The sequence below is a fragment of the Apodemus sylvaticus genome, chromosome 16 (assembly GCF_947179515.1).
Source record: "Apodemus sylvaticus chromosome 16, mApoSyl1.1, whole genome shotgun sequence".
Classification (NCBI taxonomy): Eukaryota; Metazoa; Chordata; class Mammalia; order Rodentia; family Muridae; genus Apodemus; species Apodemus sylvaticus.
In genome coordinates, this window is record NC_067487.1 from 14,786,534 (window position 1) to 14,807,179 (window position 20,646).

Sequence of the window (20,646 nt, forward strand, 5' to 3'; positions counted from 1 at the left end):
AGTTCAATTTTTCTAATAAATACTTAGTTTATCTCACATTGATGTTACCCAGACACAGATAAAAGCATTTAAGGAGATCCAAGTTTTTTCAGATGTCACATAAAAATCAAATTTAGGATAAAGAAAATAGCAATGTGAATTGTTTTATGTCTTAAGTATCACATACATCTGTGTCTTTGATGACCTCTGAAGTGATGTTCAGCATGCCCTGCCAGATCCTAGAGAGGTCTCGAAGGTTAAACACATAGTGGAATTTTGCAGGAGTTGGGAGCATCTTCAGTTTGGTCATCTGCCACAAGCGGCGTGTCAGGGGTACCAGCTTTATTACAGCATCTTGAACTTCCTCAGAGAAGCCCCGTTGGGCACAATAGTAGCCTGCCCCAATCACACCTGGGAAGAGGGAGGATAATCACAATCTGACTGACTAATTGCTGCACTCAGTTCTGAGGAAAGCATGAAAACAAAGAATTTGTGCAAACATACTGATATATTTTAACAGATGGCTATGCAATAAGACAATCACATCAAATAATGGTCTGTTAATTTTTCAAATACTCAAAAACTAGTGATAGGTTTAAGTAAGTCAGCATCCAGTACATCAGAGTATTATTTTAAAAGTGCTGTCAAGGGGCTAGAGAAAATCTTCTCCATGGTAGAACATTTGCCTAATATGTACAAAGCTTTAGATTCTATCCAAATAGGGTTTGATGATGATGATGATGATGATGATGATGATGATGATGACGATGATGATGGAATCAAATACTACTGAAAATTCTGGATATGCTAATTTAATATTATTCAATGAATAACAGTGATAAATATATAAAATTGACATAAAAAGTTAAGATGTTTTGTGTCCTCCATAATTTCCTCTTATTTTGTTGACTTCCCATGCATTACAAAATAATTTTCCTTATGCATAACATTTTCAAGGCACCAAAGAATAGTGAAAAGTGATAGAAGTCATCCCCTCTCACCAACTTTACTTTCCCCAAATTTAGATAATTCGAATTTGGTCTCCAAACCTTCCCGCTGCTGTAACTGAAGGCAGAGTGCTGTCACACTCTCTGAGCCTGGGGTGACAAGATGACATTTTATCCTGCCAGAAATTAATTAGGGTAATCTTAATGAGTTTTGTGTCAGTTGCAGTTTCAGAAATTGTAAATTAATACCTAACAGAGAATTGTTCATAACTTCACACTCTTTAAGTAAAGAGTAATTCCAAAACCAGTAAAAATACTTTTTCACTGCTCAAGTAAAAATACTTGGCTATATAGTGAGCTAGTTGCTCTTCATTTACATTGTCCCTGGAATGCTATATATTTAATACATGAGTAAACTGATTACAATTCTGTTGAGTACCCCAATGGTCAGATGAAAGACTCTTCTTTGTACACTGTTATTCCTATTGTGACATTCATTATTTTTGTTAGACTATCAAGCACCTGTTCTTAAAGGAATATATAGATTGCCCATATGAAAACCAGCTCACATATGTGCCATGTATAACTTTTTTACATGAGAAACTGGTAATAGCTACTTAAGTGAAAGTAATAGTAATAATAATGATGATAATAAAACAAAGCAAAAAAGAAGGGCTACAGCTTCTACCTCCAAAATATTTATAATTAATCCCTGTAGGAAACAAAGTAAAACAGGAATAAGGCTCCAAACCAAAGGGCTTCTTCTCACACTCCATGTTGCTCTCTGGGCAAATACTTGCTGAGAACATATATCACATCCTATTGCAGGATTTTCCCTGTTCAATCACATTAAGGCAGTAGGAGGCCTGTGATTGAAAAGGAAAGGGGAGCCGGGCGTGGTGGCACATGCCTGTAATCCCAGCACTTGGGAGGCAGAGGCAGGCGGATTTCTGAGTTTGAGGCCAGCCTGGGCTACAGAGTGAGTTCCAGGACAGCCAGGAATACACAGAGAAACCCTGTCTTGACAAAGAAAGGTTACAGGAGGAGAGGGAAGGAGAATGGAGGTCAGCATGGTGCTATCAAAAGGTTAGAATAATTGGGGTAAAGCATTATCATTATCAATTGGCTCTAAAATTATTTATTGGTAACTTGTAAATTGTGATTTTTATTGATATATAAATCTAATTGTCTAACAATTAACTTTTAAAAGTCTTGATTCTGCCAGGTAATTAGGCGTTGAGATGGCTGATCATGGGGTCTGTGGGGCGTTGTGTGGTAGCTAGATAAACTGGGGAGGAGGGAGATGGCTGACAGAGGGAGTGCAGAGTGAGATGGCCCAGTGGAGATTCCATGGGCCCTGTGGCCGGCTGATTGCCCGCACTAGCGCAGGAACATGCCGGTGCATTTTTTTAATATTTACCACCACAGCATCCCTCTTTCCCCTAGGCCTCTAAAAGATATTTTACCAAAGATCTTGTCCATGGATGCGTCTGAAGGCAAGGTACAGTTGAATATGGAAAACTGTCTCTTCAAGCGCTGTGGTATGTCATTGCGTCCACCCCCAGGATGGATCATGGCTGCCAAGAACTGGATGTCCACAATGCTGGTGAACTCTCCAGGCTTCTCCAGGTTATAGAATCCATTTTGTTCCATCAGCTGTCGGACAATCTCGTTAGTAACCTAAGAGAAAAAACTTTTAGCATTAAAATGCCATTCCTTAGACTAGGGAAAGGCAGTGGGTAAAGTACTCGCAGCTAAAGCATGGAGACTTGAGTGTAGATTCTCCAGAAGCCACAGAAGAGTCAGGTGTGCTTGTGTACACTGCAGAGTTGGGATTAGGAGTAGACAAGCAAACTCCCAGGCTCTGTGGCCAGTCTATCAAAATGGTGAGGCCCAAGTTCAGAGAGACCTGTGTCCAGGATGGTGGTAGAGAGTGGTGGAAGAAGTCATCAGATGACAACCTCTGGCCTCACAAGCACAGAGAGAGAAGAGAGGACCGATGGACAGACAGACAGACATATTCCTAGAACGTAGTTCCTTAAGCTTTTCAACAACACAGAGTTTGTTGTAACTCAGAAACTGCATGCTGAAAATATATAAAAAAATATTTTTTTTTACTCGTCAAAGAATAAATCAGTCACAAATTAGCAAAATAGAAATGTACAGTAGGGTCTTATACCTGATCACCCCATTCGTTGATGATGGGCATATTTAGATCATCAATAAAGACAGCCATTTTCTTCCCAGCAGGAGGACCATATGTTGTGCCCATGCGTTTATCCACGTAACTCTCTATTGTCCTCTGTTACACAAGAACACAGACAGAAACATCTGTAAAGCCTTCTCTAAGACTTGATCAACTACCACGAATAGACAATAAACAAAATGAGAACCTTTAAATGGCAGGAGCTACTTACCAAAAGCCAAATGTCCTCCTTAATTTGGGGAAGCTATTTAGTTCCTAAATTGTTTTGCATACTATTTACAAGCTTTAAAAATCTGGTTTCATTTGCCATTTAATAAAGTTACAGTCTGCGTAAATTCTACCTGGAATCTACTCCGATGATGCTTTTCTGCTGATTTATGAGGATTTGGTGTCACTTCCTGGTGCCTATACCAACTCCTAACCTCAGCCCTATAAACGTTTTATCACAATCAGAGATACTGTTAAATGGGGCTATTGACTCACAAGCTTCAGTCCACAGCCTACCTTTGACTGAAGGCTGCTACAGTGCCTGCTGTGTCCAGTATCATCTGAGATCCAGATCCCCTGCTGTGGGGTTCCACAGCTGTACCAACAATGAGTCCTTCCTGTTCTCCAATACAATGGAGAATAAAGCCCACTCTTCAACTGTAGGAGAAGAGGCCATGCTGTGCTCTACTAATCCAAGACAATATGGGAAAGGACACCCAACTTCTTAAAAGGAGGTTTTGATGAGTGGGGAGAGTGTACAAAAAAAGATCTCAAACTCAATTTTTTATTTACTCTTCGAGAATTTTGTACAATATATTTTTATCATGTTCTTCCCTGACCCCCAGCTCCTTCCAGATTCCCCTCTCTCCCCTCCCAACTTGGTGTTTTTTCTCTTTCTTAAAAAGAATCTCAGACTCTGTTTTCATGGCAGTCCACAATGGCTTAGAAATAAACCATCAAAATGAACTCGTTTGTTTTTAGTGATCGGGTCTTTGCCTTTATCTTAGGGCTCTACAGGAAAAAGCCTACAGCAAAAATCATTTGTGCTTTCCAATCTTAGCTTATTTCATATTGCTATTAATATTAACAAACTTAAGTTAAAATAAATGTAGAGACTAAGTAACTGGAATTTAGCATACAAAAACAACCAAGAAATTCAAAGTTCCCCAACTCTACAAGCCCAGAGCTCTATTGTATAATAGATTGTAGCTACATTGCTACAATTGTAGGATCTATCCATACATGGTTTTAAATTATGTTAGAAGTACTGAATACATGCTCAGGGAGTGAATGCACACTGAAATAAAAATGGATTCTTCTATCTAAAAATGATTTCTTACAGCTCCTATCTGAAAGTATTTTCTTTCAACATGTAAAGAGTAAACCAGTTAAAATTATTTTTATAACCAATATATAACTATAAAGTATTCTAAAATATAAGGAAATGGCTCTATATTTGCCTCCAGAAATCTTCAAAGTAATTGCAAATTGTAAGTTTCCATCATCATTTCAATAAGCAATAGAGATGTGAAAATGTTTTTGTCGTTTTCAATAGAAATACATGTAAACATATCACAACTCATCCAATTATAAAACAAATCTCCCATGGAAATTATATAATAGAAAAGAGAGTGTCATATTCCCCTGACACAAAAGCATGCTGTTTAATGTACTGAGTTAAATTTAGCTCTGTTTTTCAATGAATTTAAATGCATAAGCCAATTAATAACCTCCTGACAACCCCCTATGGCAAACCAGAGCCTCCCAATCAGCCCATGTCTATTAATAAGAACTCTTTGTCATATGAAAATTTTATGTTTTCTAGAATCTTCCAAGGCTAAAAGTCCATATAAGGGATAATAAGAATAACACAGAATAAGTCCTACATGCATACACTTTCTACCTCATCTCTCTGACCCTGATTTCTTTTAAGTGGCGGAAATGATAAAAACACTGCATATCATGAAAAGGTTCTGCTGGCCAAAAGAAAAGGGAAGAGGGAATGAAACGCTTTGTAAATGTGGAGCTATTCTATTAAACTTCTCAATTTTCTTCCCTCTGTATAATTTTCTAAGATGAATTTCCAAGTCAGAAAAAGTTGATGCTAAACTGGTATCAACAACTAACTAGATGTCTGTGGAGGGAACCCAAATGTTTAAATGCTTGTCATACAGCCATGAAGATCTTGAGTATGGAGTCAGATGCTCACGGAAGTCAGAGGGACAGACAGGTGCCTGGTTGCCAGCCTTTCTCCTTTGGTGAGCTACAGATCTGTGAGGCACCCTGTTTCAACAGCAAATGTCTTCTAACTTCCACATAAAAGCCACATGGATACACATATGACTCCTCACACATGTGTACCTGAACACACATACAAACACAAACAGATAAAGAAATAACTTCACTGGGCTGAACACCCGAATTCATCTGTATTTTCTTCCTGGCTGTCAATGCAGTGTAACCAGCTCTACCACCTCCCAGCCCTTCCACCACGTCTTTCTAATTTGGTGGACTGTAACTTAATAATTTCAAACCAAAATAAATTCTCATTGTTTGTAAGGTTTAAAAAAAACAAGAAAGAAAAGAGAAAAAGAAATGAAATAACTTCACTTCCCCATTTAGGGGTCCCACACCATCATGAATATAAACACATGCAGATATAATTCCAAATAAGTGTATTCTAACATTTAGTTACCATCGCTTTCTTATTCTAGAGTGAAATCTAGAGTATACATATTATCTATATTATCCTTCACTGTACCTTCAGTATCTAAAAAATAACCTAAGACTATATACATTTGATATATTATTAAAGAGATATAGGAGTTCAAGAGTCATGGTTTGATATTGCCCATTCTCTAGCAACAACACCCATTAAACTGACTAAGTTTTGTCTAACCACGATGAGATGAATCCATGTCTTCTATTTCACTCTCATTTCTGCATCTTGGTCTAGCCCAACCTCCCTCTTAAATAGTTGCCATCAGATATCTCTTAAAAAGTCAGTAATCTCGTCCATCTTGCTCTCTGCTCTGTGGTCAGGATAGTCTTTCTAAAGGGTGGTATAACCCTGTGCAATACTCCACAGGTTTCCCATGAGTGACCTACAAGAAGTTGCAGGAGGCCAGCTGCTTACCCTAGAAGATCCTCCTCAGTCTCTGAACTTATATACAGATGGTAACAAAACATGCATGATGAAATGATGTTCATTCTAAAGGCTAGTTTACTATGCTCATGGTGGGAAATGTGTTCACATACTCCTGGAAATATGACCCATGACATCTCCCAAGATGTGCACTAGCCAACATGCCTTGTCATAAAGAAAAAATGTCTTAGACTAATGATTTTCAGTGTTTCTTTCTCCACCCCAGCTAGTGATTTAAAAAAAAAATAATCTTTAGCAGAAGACTGAATGCTTCTTTGATAATCAATACAACTTTACTCCAAAATTAGAGGTTATAGTGACCATAATTTCACCAATCTATACACCCTAAACAAAATTTGGATTTTATTGTCTGTCTGTGCCATGCAGACACAGGAAATCGACATTTCTTCCAGGCATAGCCATGACTTCTAAGTAGTTAAAAACTAGGTGGCAGGGCTAGAGCAATGGCTCAGCAGTTAAGAGCACTGACTGCTCTTCTGAAGGTCCTGATTTTAAATCCCACAACCACATGGTGGCTCACAACCATCTGTAATGAGATCAGATGCCCTCTTCTGGTGTGTCTGAAAAGCAGCTACAGTGTACTTACACATAATAAATAAATAAATCTTCAAAAATAGAAACTAGGTGGCTAGAAAACCAAGTAGGCTGAGGAATGGAATGAGGAAATCTCACAGTCTTCCATCTAAGATATGAGACCTGAAGCTCAGTTCAGCTTTCTGAATAAACTTCTCAGGAGGTAATTTAGTTTTCATGGTTCCTAAAAGAGATATCATAAGAGATATCTGATGGTAACTATTCAAGAGGGAGGTTGGGCTAGACCAAGATGCAGACAAAACTAATTCATCCATTAGGTTCATCTGTATACACTTTCTTGAAGTAAACACACCTCTATCCTCTGCGGTTTACAGTCCTCATATTGTATCATAAGCGGTATTTATCACATGAGCTAAATAGCATTGTAGATGGGTCTGTTTCTCTAACAACAGCAAAGGAAGAAACTAATTCAGAGGGTGGGGCTGTTACATCAAAGGACTGTTCACTGATAGTTCTAGGAATAGCCTTTCATTCACAGGAATAGTCTTATTCCCTGTGAATGAGACAAGGTGTAAATCTGCACAATCTGCAAGGCTCTACATAACAGCTCTCACTGGGCTCACATACATAAAAGAGAAGGTTAAATGACTGCTTTTCTCACTAGCTCATTGGCTTCATCTTTCTCTTACTGTGTCTAAGTCACAGCACAGAACCAGTATAAACACAACCTACAGAGAATTAAACATATGTGACACATGAAAGAGGAATTAAATTTTAAAGTCATTGTAAAAATAAAGACCTGGTTTTACTGTATCAATGGGACTGCCAATCAAGCCGTGAAGTCGTTTTTCATAAATATCATACACAATTAAATTGAAATATAAATCTACTTGACTTTACTTTTCCATCTGTGTGATATATACCTAAAATATAAAAACTGAGAGGTTTTGCTCTTTATTTATAACCATACATGGAAGTAATGGCATCTTCCACTTTATTGTAAATTATTGAAAAGATTCTTATATTAGCAAAGTTTAATAGGCCAACCAGGGTTATACAGCAAGACCCTGTCTCAAAAAAAAAAAGAAGAAAAAAAGGAAAGGAGATAGATGATACACAGACAAACTCAGGCAAACGGACATATACAATGTTCGATGGTAGGTAATGGGTGTTCAAATGTAAAACATGAGGCTGGAACTGACACAAAAACATAAAAGTGCTTAACTAACAGCTAACAATAAAATAAACACAGTATTGATAAATCAGCTTTGAGTGTTAAGATGGGTGAAGAAAATCCAAGGGAGGAAGCAGGAGGATGCGGTGAAAGGCAGCAGAGGATCCAGACCCAGTGCCCAGCCTATGATTTGCTGCCAACCAATGAACAGCTAACAAAAGAGTATTTCATCACGTGTTAGAAGTCTCCACTGGAAACTAGCATCATCCTGCTCAGATGAGCCAAAAGAATTCTCTCTACAGGAGAGAAGACTGCAGGACTCCAAGATGAGTCTGAAGGGGCTTGAAGGACCCAGCTCCATGACCACCCAAGTAACCCGTGGGTCCATGGCAAACACATACAGTTCTGATGTCTGAAAAGATGTAAGATGTCTTGCTGGACTTTATGACTCTCGTTTTTAAAGTTAAAAATTCTCAGCCTGCTTATCCTTTGAGTACAGGAAGGCTACTGATTTGCTTGAGTTGATTTTATAACCAGCCACTTTACTGAAGTTGTTTATCAGCTGTAGGAGTTCTCTGGTGGAGTTTTTTTGGGTCACTTAATTATACTATCATATCATCTGCAAATAGTGATAGTTTGACTTCTTCCTTTCCAATTTGTATCCCTTTGACGTCCTTATGTTGTCTAATTGCTCTAGCTAGAACTTCAAGTACTATATTGAAAAGATAAGGAGAAAGGGGTCGGCCTTGTCAAGCCCCTGATTTTAGTAGGATTGCTTCAAGTTTCTTTCCATTTAGTTTGATTCTGGCTACCAGTTTGCTGTATTTTGCTTTAACGATGTTTAGGTATGGGCCTTGAATTCCTGTTCTTTCCAAGACTTTTAGCATGAAAGGATGCTGAATTTTGTCAAATGCTTTTTCAGCATCTAATGAAATGACCATGTGGTTTTTTTCTTTGAGTTTGTTTATGTAGTGGATTGCATAGATGGATTTCCGTATATTGAACCAACCCTGCATCCCTGGGATGAAGCCTACTTGATCATGATGAATGATCGTTTTGATGTGTTCTTGGATTCAGTTGGCAAGAATTTTATTGAGTATTTTTGCATCGATATTCATAAGGGAAATTGGTCTGAAGTTTTCTTTCTTTGTTGGATCTTTGTGTGGTTTTGGTGTCAGAATAATTGTGGCTTCATCGAACAAGGTGGGTAGGGTTCCTTCTGTTTCTATTTTGTGGAATAGTTTAAAGAGTTGTTAGGTCTTCTTTAAAAGTCTGATAGAATTCTGCACTAAAACCATCTGGTCCTGTGCTTTTTTTGGTTGGAAGACTATCTATGACCCCTTATATTGCTTTAGAGGTTAGGGGACTGTTTAGATGATCTATTTAATCCTGATTTAATTTTGGTATTTGGTATCTGTCTAGGAAGTTGTCCATTTCCTCCAGATTTTCCAGTTGTGTTGAGTATAGGTTTTTGTATAGGATCTAATGATTTTTTGAATTTCCTCAGTTTCTGTTGTTATAGCTCCCTTTTCATTTCTAATTTTGTTAATTTGGATACTGTCTCTGTGCCCTTTGGTTAGTCTGGCTAAGGGTTTATCTATCTTGTAGATTTTCTCAAAGAACCAGGTCCTGGTATTGTTGATTCTTCGTATGGTTCTCTTTGTTTCTACTTGATTGATTTCAGACCTGAGTTTGATCATTTCCTGACTTCTACTCCTCCTGGGTGAATTAGCTTCTTTTTGTTCCATGGCTTTCAGGTGTGTCATTAAGCAGCTAGTGTATGCTTTCTGCAGTTTCTTTTTTGGAAGCTGAGAAAGAAATTAGGGAAATGACACCCTTCACAATAGCCACAAACAATATAAAGTATCTGGGTGTGACTCTAACCAAACAAATGAAAGATCTGTATGACAAGAACATCAGGTCTCTGAAGAAGGAAATAGAAGATCTCAGGAAATGGAAAAATCTTCCATGCTCATGGATTGGCAGGATTAATATAGTAAAAATGGCCACCTTGCTAAGAGCAATATACAAATACAATGCAATCCCCCATCAAAAGCCCAACTCAGTTCTTCATAGAGTTAGAAAGAACAATTCTCAAATTCATCTGGAATAACAAAAAACACAGGATAACCAAAACTATTCTCAACAGTAAAAGAACTGGGGGAATCAATATCCCAAACCTCAAGCAGTACTACAGAGCAATAGTGTTAAAAACTGCCTGGTATTGGTACAGTGACAGGCAGGTAGATCAATGGAATAGGATTGACCCAGAAATGAACCCACACACCTATGGTCACTTGATCTTCAACAAAGGAGCTGAAAGCATCCAGTGGAAAAAAGATAGCCTTTCTCAACAAATGGTGCTGGTTCAACTGGAGGTCAGCATGCAGAAGGATGCAAATTGATCCATTCTTATCTTCTTGTACCAAGATCAACTCCAAGTGGATCAAGGACCTCTACATAAAACCAGACACACTGAAACTAATAGAAAAGAAACTGCAGAAGACCCTTGAGGACATGGGCACAGAGGGAAAGTTTCTGAACAGAACACCAATAGCTTATGTTCGAAGATCAAAAATTGACAAATGGGACCTTATAAAATTACAAAACTTCTGTATGGCAAAGGACACTGTCAAAAGGACAAAATGGCAACCAACAAATTGGGAAAAGATCTTTACCAACCCTACATCCGACAGAGGGCTAATGTCCAATATATACAAAGAACTCAAGAAGTTAGACTCCAGAGAGCCAAATAACCCTATTAAGAAATGGGGTACAGAGCTAAACAAAGAATTTTCACTGAAGAACTTTGAATAGCTGAAAAGCATCTTAAGAAATGTTCAACATCATTAATCATCAGGGAAATGCAAATCAAAACAATGCTGAGATTTCACCTCACACCAATCAGAATGGCTAAGATTAAAAACTCAGGAGACAGCAGGTATTGGCAAGGATGTGGAGAAAGAGGAACACTCCTCCACTGCTGGTGGGATTACAAGTTGGTACAACCACTCCAGAAATAAGTCTGGCGGTTCCTCAGAAAACTGGGCATGACACTTCCGGAAGACCTGCTATACCACTCCTGGGCATATACTCAGAGGATTCCCCGGCATGCAATAAGGACACATGCTCCACTATGTTCATAGCAGCCTTATTTATAATAGCCAGAAGCTGGAAAGAACCCAGATGTTCCTCGGTGGAGGAATGGATACAGAAAATGTGGTATATTTACACAATGGAATACTACTCAGCAATTAAAAACAATGAATTCATGAAATTCTTAGGAAAATGGTTGGATCTGGAAAAAAATATCATCCTAGATGAGGTAACTCATTCACAAAAGCACACACATGCAATGCAGTCACTGATAAGTGGATATTAGCCCAGAAACTCTGAATACCCAGACACAACTCACATATCAAACCATTCCCAATAAGAAGGAAGGAGAGGATCCTGGTCCTGGAAAGGATTTATGAGGCAATGTAGGGAATTATCAGGACAGAGAAGTAGGAGGCAGGTGATTGGGAACGGGCGGAGGGAAGAGGGCTTATGGGACTTATGGGGAGGGGGAACCAGGAAAGGGAAAATCATTTGGAATGTAAACAAAGACTATAGAAAATTAAAAAAATTAAAAAATAAAGTTAAAAATTATGGATATAAGATAATTGTTACAGTCAAAAGACATTAAGATAGTTTTTAAGAGAGATCAAACTTTTTACAGTTTCTTATAATTATCATTTTCATTTTTGTCTTTCCACATTTTTAAATTATTTAAATCACAAATATATGAATAATTTTCAGAAATATAAAAAATTAAAACAACACTAGTAAATCATTTTTCTTCTAAAAAAATAAATAAAAATAAATTATCTTGGCTAAAATGTAATTTGGACTGAGTATACATTTTTTTTATCCAAACTAGACACCTTGGATAGCCTTAGGAAGCATGATTAATTATTAATAAGAGATAGCATCCCAAGCTGAGAGGAACATATGACTTCCCACTGATACAAGATGCTGAAACAGCCGGAACCATCGTGAAACCGCCCTGCACAAGCAATGTTCGAAGATCGACTCTGCACTATCATGGTAGCGGACAAGATGTGAGCACTACATTTCTCCTCTGCAATTTCAGTTTGCTTGGAATTTCAGTTTGCTTAGTCCTCCCCTTAGTGTGAGGACTAAGAGACAAAAGCCCTCTCCTCTATCAGCTCTGTTTAGCAAGAATGGCTGGAAATTACAGTTAGAAAGTTAATTACAGGAGTTTGGCTAATTGAAAGCTTTCTCAATCTAATGAGGCCAGCTTGATAGTCTGCAGTGCCTCCCAGCTGCAAGCCAGCCCAGGCAGGAGTCAGGGTAGGCAATGCTGCGGTGTTTCTTGGCAGGAGAAGAAACAGTGACATAATGAAATACCAACAAAAGACGGGAGGAGCTCCATGCCCTTGGGCACTGAGAACCTAAACATCTGCGTGGGTACCTGCTAGATCTTTCTATCCATCTCTAACAGTGACACCCTGTCATTGAAAGCTAAAGATGTACTAAAGTCTCAAGAACAGTAACTAGGTAGACAATTATCCTTCATGGCCAAAAACTCACACTTATATTTTGTAAACGTTCATTCTCAAGTGAGGCTATTGTTAGGATTCTGTCTAAACTCCACCCCACAGTTACCTGGCAACAGCCAGGTAGGTCTGGCCCACTGTAAAAGGGGCTGCTGCCCCTCCTCTCTCTCTCTTCCCTCTTACTCTCATAGCTTCTCTCTTGCCCTCTTGGGCTCTTCCCTTCCATCCTCCCCTCCCCTGTCTCTCCACGTGCTCATGGCCGGCCTCTACTTCTCTACTCTCTCCTTCTCTGCCTTTCTCTGCCTCTGCTACCCTCTTAACTCCCCTCCCCGTGCCCTAAATAAATTCACTATATTGCCAAGTGTCTGGTCCCTTGGGGGGAAGGGATGCCTCAGCATGGGCCTGCTGAAGCATCCCTTTCCCCCACACTGCCATAGAACATATCTTAATAGCCTCTTTCTCTTTTTATGATCACAACAGCTATAATTATAACTCTTAAAAAGAGCTATTCTTCTAAAGTGAAATTGGTAAACATACGGCATCATTTAAATATGATGCAGTATTAATGATGTGTGTGTGGTGATAGCATATGTGTGCATGTGCGTGTGTGTACATGCATGCATGTGTATGTGTGTTTGTACATGTGTGTATGTGTGTGTGGGGGTGTCTGTATGTATGTCTGTGTTTGTGTGGAGAGAGATATAAATGTATAAAGATATTTCCATTACCAGCCCAGGATAATTTAATGATCTATCACACACACACACACACACACACACATACACACACTACAAAACCACTGCTGAGTATCTGCAATTTGGGGTTGACATTTCATCTAGACTTCTATGCCAAGACACTGTATAGATGGCATTTATTTGACAGAGGGCTAGCCAGTATTGGAAATTTCATCTCCAGCACTGGACTATAATGAAGTTGACGGTCTTATTTAGAAGCCGAATCAATGATCTTAGTGTATTGGTTCTGATGCCACTGATTAAATTAAGCAATGAGAAGTCATGAATTATCCACGCCCTCAACAATTTTCATTGAGCTGATATTTTGATTCCAATAAGCAAAGGACAGCAAAGTTCATCAAAAGCAAAGTTTTATGAGCGCCTTTTTCAATAAATATTTGCCTTCCCATTGCAGTTTTTTGATGACCATCATTTTCAAATTTGATTAACGTTCTAATAGAAACATTAAACTTTTTCAAAATAATTGGGGCATAGATTGACATTAAAAATTTTTCCCTGGGACCTGGGTGGAAGAGGGGATGGGGACGGGAAAGGGGAAACCAGAGTATATGAGGGGTGGAGAGAAGCCCAGAGGGCCAGGAGAATGAATAGAAATATTTAGCCTCAGGGGAGCTTGGGAGCGGGGACCCCCTAGAAAGTACCAGAGACCTGGGAGGTAAGAGAATCTCAGCACTCAATGGTGATGACCTTAGCCAAAATGACTAACAATGGGGAGAGGAAAGAGTCCACCTCCAGTAGATAGATAGCACCTCAAGAGGAGGGGTGGAGTTACCAACCCACAGTCAAATTTCTGACCCAGAATTGTTCCTGCCTAAAAGAACTACAGGGACAAAAGTAGCGAAGAGACTGAAGACAGGAGCCTAGCGTGGCTGTCCTCTCTGAGGACCTAGCAGCAGCTGACTGAGACAAACACAGATACTTAAACCCAACCACTGGACTGAACTGGGGGGGGAGCGGCAGGGGGGGTAGGAGCACCCTCTTGGAGGCAAAGGGGAGGAGGAGTGGGAAGAGGAACTATGGGAGGAGGGCTGGGGAAGCAATGCCTGGAATGTAAATAAATTTTAAAAAATTTTAAAAAAAGAATTTCACCCCCATAATTCCCTTCCCAGACACTATAGGTGATACAATAAAAAGCCAAGAGACGGGTGTCACTTTTCAAGTTATTGGTCAGTGGGGTTCTCCTAAACCACCAAACAAACATCACAGGCATTGGTTTGGATGACCCTCCATAACTTAAGGGTGCATCTGATTCCTGGAGGCACGACTTGAGTTACATGATTTGAAGAAATCATGCTGGTACCAACCTCGCAGCTTCATCCCTACCGACTGGCTGTAACAGTGTTGGAAGGTGCTGTGTATGCTACTATAAGAAAAAGACAGCGGCTGATCTTACCCAGACGTGAACCTTGTGAGCTATAGTAATGACTGGCTTGGGAATGCATTCACTAGTGACACGAATATTATGGAAATAACCAAACACTTTCTGGCTGAATTTAAGGCCTGCCTCACAAGACAGAATTCACTCCCTGTCAATTTAACCAAGAACCTGTGGTTGAGTAAGTCAAGGGTCCTAGAGAAGAAGTTAATACTAACATTCTGTTAAGTGGACATAGAATTAAACTGATTCCTAAATATTTACCTCGAAACCTATAGCAGTTCTCAGTGCTTATCTGAGAAGCTGCTTTTTGAAGCATATAGTAATTGATGCACAGACTTATAACTGGTCAGTGTGCAGATTAAAAAGAGAGTGCTCAGCTCTAAATGAGATCTCTCTCCCTCTGAATCTCTGTCTCTCTGTCTCTACCTCTGCCTATCTCCTCTCTCTGTCTGCCTCTCTGTCTCCCTCTTGTCTCTGTCTCTCTCTTTCTGCTCTCCATCTCTGTTTGTCTCTGTCTGTCTATCTGTCTGTCTCCCTCCTCTCTCTCTCTGACACACACATACACAGAGGATGGATCTGAACAAACAGAAATGCAGAAATCCTATTGAAAGAGAAGAGAGAAGCACTAGAGGACAACTGCAAAACAACACTTTATTTCCAGTACTTTCAGACACAACGGAGCCATTACACACATAACCTCTTAGCATTGTAACTGCATGCACGAGACTGGAAAATCTGCAGTAACTAGGAAGCTGACCAATACACTTAACAAAATGGCGGCCTAACCACCACCTGAACAATGAGAGTACCAACAGACATGCTAATGCTGAGGTGGGACATCGCACAGGACCCCTAGGCCAACAACTTCAGGCAAGGAGTGACTGGGGTTGGGGGAGGATAGTGTTTCCCGGAGGATGAGCCCCTTGACTGTTATTCTAATACAAAGTGGTCAGCTCTGAAATCATATACGCACAAGCCACACTAAGAGTGTGTGTGTGTGTATGTGTGTGTTTGTGTGTGTGTTTGTTTGTGTGTGTGTGTTTGTTTGTGTGTGTGTGTGTGTGTGTGTGTGTGTGTGTGTGTGTGTGTGTGAACAATAAGCAAAGGAAAAGAGATTGTCAGTCTGAGAATGCATCTCTTGGGAGGGTTTGGAAGGAAGGAACCTGAGAGGAGTTGGCGGTAAGAAAGAAGAGAAGTTGTAATATTTTAATTTTAAAATACATTTTCAAAAAATAGGGGCTAGAGAGATGTGGTTCAAGGATTGAGTGTATAGTTTCTTCCAAAGACCCAAGTTTGATTCCTAGAACCCATGTCAAGTGTTTCATGAGCACTTGTAACTCCAGTTCCAAAGGTATCTGATGCTTGACCTCCTCAGTCACCACCCCCATGTGCACACTACACACACACACACACACACACACACAGACACACACATATACACAGATACACACACATACATACACACAGAGACACACACACCGTACCACTTCCAAAGGTATCTGATGCTCAACCTCCTCAATCACCACACGCATGTGCACACTACTCACACACACACACACACATACACACACATACATACACACAGACACATACACACCGCACCACTTCCAAAGGTATCTGATGATTGACCTCCTCAGTCACCACACCCATGTGCACACTACACACACAACACACATACACACACACCGTACCACATGTGTGCACAGATATGCATGCATAATGTAAACAATAATAGTAACAAGTAACAGTTGTGTATAAAAGACACAGAGGGAAACTTTTTTCTCTAGTTTAATAGTTTGATGCAATTTTGTACCCACACAAGATGAAACAGTCAGTCCTTGAGTTTCACCCACTACAGCAGTCCACATCTAAGGTGTTTGCTGTCATTATATGGTACAAGAATATATGATACAGTATGTCTCATTTGGTAAGAATCTAAGATTTTATACCCTGTTTGAAAATCATGTTAAAAGTCTATACCAGTGAAGGACAAGACAAAGTGGCAATTTAGGAAATCGTTTGGAAAAGGGATAAAACCTCATCTACAAGAAAATTAGACTTGAATCAAGAAGAGGCCATGGCTCTTCTATGCTGAAGCTCTGGAGTGGAGCTGGGAGACGTGGGTTATGCAGGGAAACAGGGAACAAAGGGGGATTCAAAAAGTATCCATCAAAGATGACTCTAAAATCAGCAAAGAATAAGAAATAATAGATACAGAAAAAGCAAATATTATGGAACAGGTGAAAGTTGATACAGTAAATTGAATACTGATGGTCAGTCTATATGTCTATATATTCAAATGATTTTATTTCCAATTCAGCATTTTTAAATTAATTGTACAAAGTAAGTAATTTCACTATAGCATTTCTGTATGTGCATTTTTTACTATAGTCATTGCATCTGTTACCTTTTCTTGACCTCCTTTCTTCCTCCACATCCCTAACAGCCAGCACTTTATTCCCATGAATGTTCCCTTGCTAGATTCTACCTATAAGGAGGTGTCTGTTCCGGCTGATCCTGGGCATGTACATTGGTTCAGTCGTTATGGAAATCAGCAAGGAGGCGCCGCAAAATATTTAAAGCAAAACTTCCATATGGTGCAGATATAACCAGCAGTAAGTGTCTGCCCCCAACCTGACCCCCAGAAAAAAAGATCAAACTTATTTCTGAGTGTATCCTTCTGAGTCTAAGTTAATGCACTTAACATTATGATACAAACTCCACCCTTTTCTTCTTTATGGGTAAATAAAACTCCACTGCATATGTATACTGAGTTTTATCTGATAACAGCTACCTCAGCTGATTCTGTAACATGGTTGGTAGAAGCTGTGTGCATCACTAAATATAGCAAGTGTGTGCATAATCCACTCACTCTGATTCCTACACTGTGTTCCCAAAACTGTCATAACTGGATCAGATGACAATTCTACTTTTTTTCCAATGCAAAAAAAGCAAGAGGATTTTTATTTATTATCCAGCATGCTGGGGCTGCCCTGCACATGGAGACAGAACAACCACATGAGGTCCTTGCAGCGGGCCTTTTATACAGTCCTCAGGGCAGCCACCATTAGGTACAATGTGATTGGCAGAAGAGTATTACCTTTAAACTGATTGGCTGTTAGGGGATGAGGTAGGTGGCCAACGGACTCTGGGCTTTAATGCTTTGAGGGGTGTTGCAGGAATTTTCCTGTTCAATTCATCAGTACAGAGAGGGTGTACTGGCTGGTTTTGTGTGTCAACTTGACACAGGCTGGAGTTATCACAGAGAAAGGAGCTTTAGTTGGGGAAGTGCCTCCATGAGATCCAGCTCTGGGGCATTTTCTCAATTAGTGATCAAGGGAGGAGGCCCCATGTGGGTGGTGCCACCTTTGGGCTGGTGTTCTTGGGTTCTATAAGAGAGCAGGCTGAGCAAGCCAGGGGAAGCAAGCCAGTAAGAAACATCCCTCCATGGCCTCTGCATCAGCTCCTGCTTCCTGACCTGCTTGAGTTCCAGTCCTGACTTCCTTTAGTGATGAACTGCAATGTGGAAGTGTAAGCTCAATAAACCCTTTCCTCCCCAACTTGCTTCTTGGTCATGATGTTTGTGCAGGAATAGAAACCCTGACTAAGACAGAGGGTCTGTGATTGGACAGGAAAATAGGGAGCAGAGCTAGGAGTGGTAGAGGAGAGTAGTCTCTGGAGGTGGGAGAGACGGCTTCAGATGTTTTTCTGGTGTTTTTAAAAGGTTAGAGATATTGGGATAAGGCTTTTACTGTATTGGCATCTTGTAATTGTGTTTATAATATACATAAATCAAATTGGCTAACTAAATAAGCATTAAGAGTCATGCTCTACAGGATATTTGGAATGAGTAGGTGCTGGGTGGAAATGAGATGAACTCTCAGGAATGTGTCGGGTTTCTTTTTTTAATATTTCCCGCAACAGAGGGGCCTTCATACTGACTTGCATAGTCATAGCACTAATTTACATCCTCATCAAACTGTATATATATATGTTCCTCATGGTCCCTGCATCCTCCCAAATACTTGTTTTCATTTGTTTTCTTAATAACAGCCATTTTTATATGGGTGTGATAGAAGCTCGGTCTAATTTTGATTTACATTTTGCTAATTCCTAAATACATTCAGCATTTTTCCTTCCTGTTTCCTTCATATTTGCATTTATGCATTTGACAAGTATCTGAACAGGTTATTTTCCCATAATATTGAATCATTCGGGGTTTTGTTGGTTTTTGTTGTTGTTGTTGTTGTTGTTGTTTTGAGTTAAATATTCTAGTTGTTGTTTCCACATCAGAAGAGTAGGTGCCAGATGTTTTCTTGCATTCTGTAGGCTGTCTCTCTACATTATAATTTATTTTCCTGGCTAGGTATTTAATTTCATAAAATCCCACATGCCAATTCAATTTTTCAATATCCAACTCAGAAACTGGTTGTTCATGCCTCAGGATGGAACGCTTTCCTACACTGTCCTACATTTCCACACAAGTATCTTAAACACCACTGAGACCTGTGGTACCCTACATGCCCTTTTTAATCCATTCTTTGAATTTTTCTCACTTCTTCATAATTTAAGACTATATAGTATGAACTAACAAAAAAGAGATTTAACTGCATTTGAATGATCAAGACAGCAGAAGACATTGTTGGTGTAATGTTCATTACAAAAATCGGACAAGGTTGTGCGGCCCACCCACAGGAAACACTTTGAACCTCAGAAACTGGGACAAGCCTGTTCCTGTGAGTGACATCAGAAGCATTACCTGAAACATTAGTGGGGTCGTGGCCGAAGAAAAGTTCAGATTCTTTACCATGTGACTTTCAGGGTCGAATTTTGACATAAATCCTTTGATGATGACTGTTTTGGCTGTTCCCTGTTCACCAATTAACAGCACAGCCTAAAATCAAGGAGTTCAGAAGGAATGAAATAAAACAAACAGTATGGGTTGAATTGTGCCCCTCCAGCCCACCAACCCCTAAATTGAAGCAGGAATACTCAGTACCTCCCAATACAACCATACTTGGAGAAAGGGTCTCTACAGAGGTGACCACCCAAATGATCCTGCCTAATGATGGCCTTATAGAAGCAAAATATCTCTGTACACAAACACCAGAGATGCACAAACACAGAAGAGGGCCTCAGGAAGACACAAGAAGGAGCACCTTCTGTAAGTCGAGGAGAAGGGACTATGGAGAAACCAAACTCAAGAAAACCTTCATCCTGGGCTTTCAGTCTCCAGCACTGAGGAAATAAACTGCTATGGTTTAAGTCACTAAGCTGTGGTATTTTGTTAGGACTGCCACAGCAAACTAAGTCCGAAACCAAAGGGGAGAGAATTATCTTAACAAAAGTAAGTCAAAATTCATCTCAATTGAGAATTAGGACTGTCCAACACATCAGGTTGTCCTTTTGAAATAACAAAAGGAGTTCATTCCTTTAGGTAATACCTTCCCTTATTCTAAACAGAAACACAAAGTAGTGTGAAATAAATGCAAGGTACTTTTGTATTTTCATATGACCTTTAACGTAAACTCTTTATAACAATGGTTTAAAAGTCATTAGTCATACCTTGCCTTGTTTGGCAATGGTTTTAATTAGGAAGTCGGTCCGCACATTGTCCACATTTGGCACAAGGATAGATCCATACTCTGGGGTGCTATCAGGTGGATACACATATTCTGGGGTACACATGCTCCAATGCTTCCAAGTACCTGAGAACAACAGAAGGAGATTCACACCTTCCAGCTAATATTGTACCTCCCTGTAATGATCAGGCACCTTCAAATTGTCATAAAGATATCTCGAAATGCTCGCCATAAAACAGATTATTAAGTGGGTGATGGATATAGACCAGCTGGTAGAATGATTTCCTAGCATGGACAGTTTCCTAGGTTCAACCCCTAGCACCATATAAAACATGGTCTTCTACTTTTCTTTCTGTTGCTATAATAAAAATCTGA

The 20,646-nt window shown here is 39.6% G+C and overlaps 1 protein-coding gene across 1 annotated transcript in view; it reads right to left on the minus strand.

Annotated features, from left to right (window-relative positions):
• The window catches only part of Dnah5 (dynein axonemal heavy chain 5), a 251,296-nt gene that overhangs the window by 105,446 nt on the left and 125,204 nt on the right, over positions 1–20,646 (minus strand). The window contains exons 46-50 of the mRNA XM_052160127.1: positions 20,255–20,397; positions 19,449–19,583; positions 3,106–3,228; positions 2,393–2,606; positions 167–390 (exon numbers count right to left, since the gene is read on the minus strand). Coding sequence (XP_052016087.1) covers positions 167–390; positions 2,393–2,606; positions 3,106–3,228; positions 19,449–19,583; positions 20,255–20,397 — 839 coding nt within the window. The remainder of the gene's footprint in view (positions 1–166; positions 391–2,392; positions 2,607–3,105; positions 3,229–19,448; positions 19,584–20,254; positions 20,398–20,646) is intronic.